General features: G+C 50.6%; 1 protein-coding gene across 1 annotated transcript in view; it reads right to left on the minus strand.

Moving 5' to 3' along the window:
• The window catches only part of SLC25A19 (solute carrier family 25 (mitochondrial thiamine pyrophosphate carrier), member 19), a 12,552-nt gene that overhangs the window by 6,164 nt on the left and 3,630 nt on the right, over positions 1-2,758 (minus strand). The window contains exons 2-4 of the mRNA XM_012662302.1: positions 2,547-2,716; positions 2,207-2,362; positions 659-829 (exon numbers count right to left, since the gene is read on the minus strand). Of these exons, the coding sequence (XP_012517756.1) occupies positions 659-829; positions 2,207-2,362; positions 2,547-2,678 (459 nt within the window). The 5' untranslated portion in view covers positions 2,679-2,716. The remainder of the gene's footprint in view (positions 1-658; positions 830-2,206; positions 2,363-2,546; positions 2,717-2,758) is intronic.

Consider the following 2,758-nt stretch of genomic DNA (forward strand, 5'->3'; position numbering starts at 1 on the left):
TCAGGATTTAATCCCTTGCTTTTACTAAATTCTTCCTTGAGTCTGACTCAACTATCCTATTTCCTCCAAGCCATTCTGTGTAGAAACCAAAGACATTCTCACAATAATACACCAATGAGTTTTTTTGTTTTTTTTTTCTGAGACAGGGTCTCACTCTCTCATCCAGGCTACAGTGCAGTGGCATCATCGTAGCTCACTGCAACCTCCAACTCCTGGGCTCAAGCTATCCTTCTGCCTCAGCCTCCCAAGTAGCTAGGACTACAGGCACCGCCATGATGCCCAGCTAGAGATGGGGTCTTGCTTTTGCCCAGGCTGGTCTCAAACTCCTGGCCTCAAACAATTCTCCCGCCTTAGCCTCCCAAAGTGCAGCAATAAGTTCTTGAGTCTCATTTTCAAGGCACCTTCCTTGATCCAGCCCACTGGTAGGTATTTACTTGTTCTCTGTTTCATACCTGTAGGTTCTGCTGCCCCAGGGAGGCTGTGGGCTCCTTCCAGACAAGGACAGAGAGCCTGCATGGTGCTGACCACAGTCACAGGTTTTACAAACTGCCAGATGAACTGAAAACCCGCACCCCTCCCAGCTTTGCTTTCTGCAGGGAGAAGAACCCCAACGACACCTTCTTATTCAGGCCCCCCTGGTCTGGCCCTGACCACTCACCCTGGGCTCACCCTGAGCTGCAAAGCGGGTGCGCAGAACATCCACAGGGTGCACGGTGAGGGTGGCCGTGCAGGCAGCCAGACCACCACATACAAAGTGCACTGAGAACTCGTGGCTGTTGTACATGTTGGCTCTGTGGACCAGCTCCGTCAGCACTTCAAATGACAAAAACTGCAAATCGAGTGAAAAGGTCATTAATGGCCCAAAGGATGACAGCTGAGACTAAATTCCACCCCCCTCCCATACACTACCTGTGACATAGGTGGGGCCTAGTCCTGGAGGTGAGGAAAGGTGAGGAAATGTTATTCTTGAGCAGCGACAGAATACAATATACACATAATTATGTGTGAAACTCAGATGCCATTTTATACTCAATTTGAGTAAAGCCAAATACCCAAAAGGTTAACAAGATAATATTGGAAAATTAATATCAGAAAGTGCCACTCTCTGACTTAATTTTCTCAGAACTGGGAAAAGATGGCCATCATCTGATTCCCGGCAGGGGACCCCTCCAGTGCGCTGGTGGCGGGGCTGTGTGAGAGCTACTCTGCTCTGGAGCACATCCTGCCAGGCGCCCGCTCCACGGGGTAACCCTCACGCTAGGATCTGCCTTCAGCCGCCTCGAGGTGGCTGGGCGTCCTGTGCCCATCCTGGTGCTGTACTTATTCATCACGCTGCAGTAGCTACTTGTGTGCCACATGCACGGACGTGGCCATCTGGTAAGCACCTGACTGGAGCAGTCACTGAGATGTCGCAGGAAGAGTAGGCAGGGACATCTCTGGCACTAGCTGTCTGGGTGGGAGTCCCAGCTCTGCCACTTTCTAGCTAGTGACTTTGGTTGGGTTAATGATTTAATAAAAAAGCTCCATCTGCCTCAGTCTTCTCATTCGTAAAACAGGAGCGATAACAGCACCTACCCCCAAGGACTGCAAGACGGTGTGAGTATGTGCATACAGTGCTCACAGCAGGGGCCTGGCCCGCAACTCGCACTGGGCAAGGGTTGGCTATTACCACTATGACCACCATAAAACCACATGCTGTACGCCATGAAATAATACTGGCACTCAGCGGAATGAATGAATGACTAAAAGTCAAGAAACCTGGGTTCTAATCCTGGCCCCATCATATACAGGCTGTGCAGCCTCGGATAGCTCACTCACCCTCCCTGAGATCCACATAACTCCTGCTCTACCCTCCTCACAGTGCTCTCGTGAAGTCCAGATGAAGCACATATGTGATGATGGTATTTCCAAAAATGGAATTTGCCAAGCCCCACGGGGGGTGTGGTGTCAAGTCAGTCTCCTAGGTGCAACATCTAAGTCACCTGGGATAGACAGTGGGAACATGGCGAAAGGAATGCCTAAGGTACAGCTCAATCTGACAACGTCTTCAATGGGTCAGGCAGGTTCCCAGTTAAGTCAAATGGGGAATGTGGGGACTGCCTCTTCCCTCCCACCCCAGGCAGTGTCCCTGCTTGCCTTACCCTCCCTCTGCTTCTCCATTGAGCAATGTGACCCCGGGGGCTTGGTCTCGTCCCCTGCCACCTACTTGGACAGCTCCATAGCCTATGGAGAGAATCTGGGCTGGGATGTGTCCTTTCCAGAATGCCGCTGGGCCCTCCTCTTGCAAAATCTGCCTTGTGGCCTGTAGGATGCCATGGTATTTTGCATTGGGGTCACTGCGAGACAGGCGCTCAATCTGAAGCTAGGAAGCAAAATCAAAAAGGTCAGGACAATGGGGATGGGGTGAGAAGGAGAAATTTCAGAAAAGGCAACGAAGGCAACACAGTGCTTTATCTTGACAAAATTCCAAGTTTTAGGAACTGCATTTGCAAGAAAGAGTGAACTTGTACTCTAGCCGATTGCATGGAAAAAGGGAAAAAGAATACCTGGAAACGGATTTTGATGATGTCCAGGGGACTGATAAGCGCCCGTGTGACAAGTCCAGACACAGACCCAGCTGCTGCCACCTCGAACTTGGAGTTATTCCTGCCATCTGCTTTGGGGTCATAGCCAACCATCCCTGCCTTTGGCCCATACAACGTCCATCAGTATCAAGCTAAACACAAGAAACATGGAATGAACGCCAAGGCAAGTTTCT

The sequence above is a fragment of the Propithecus coquereli genome, unplaced genomic scaffold, assembly GCF_000956105.1.
Source record: "Propithecus coquereli isolate 6110/MARCELLA unplaced genomic scaffold, Pcoq_1.0 Scaffold76, whole genome shotgun sequence".
NCBI lineage: Eukaryota > Metazoa > Chordata > Mammalia > Primates > Indriidae > Propithecus > Propithecus coquereli.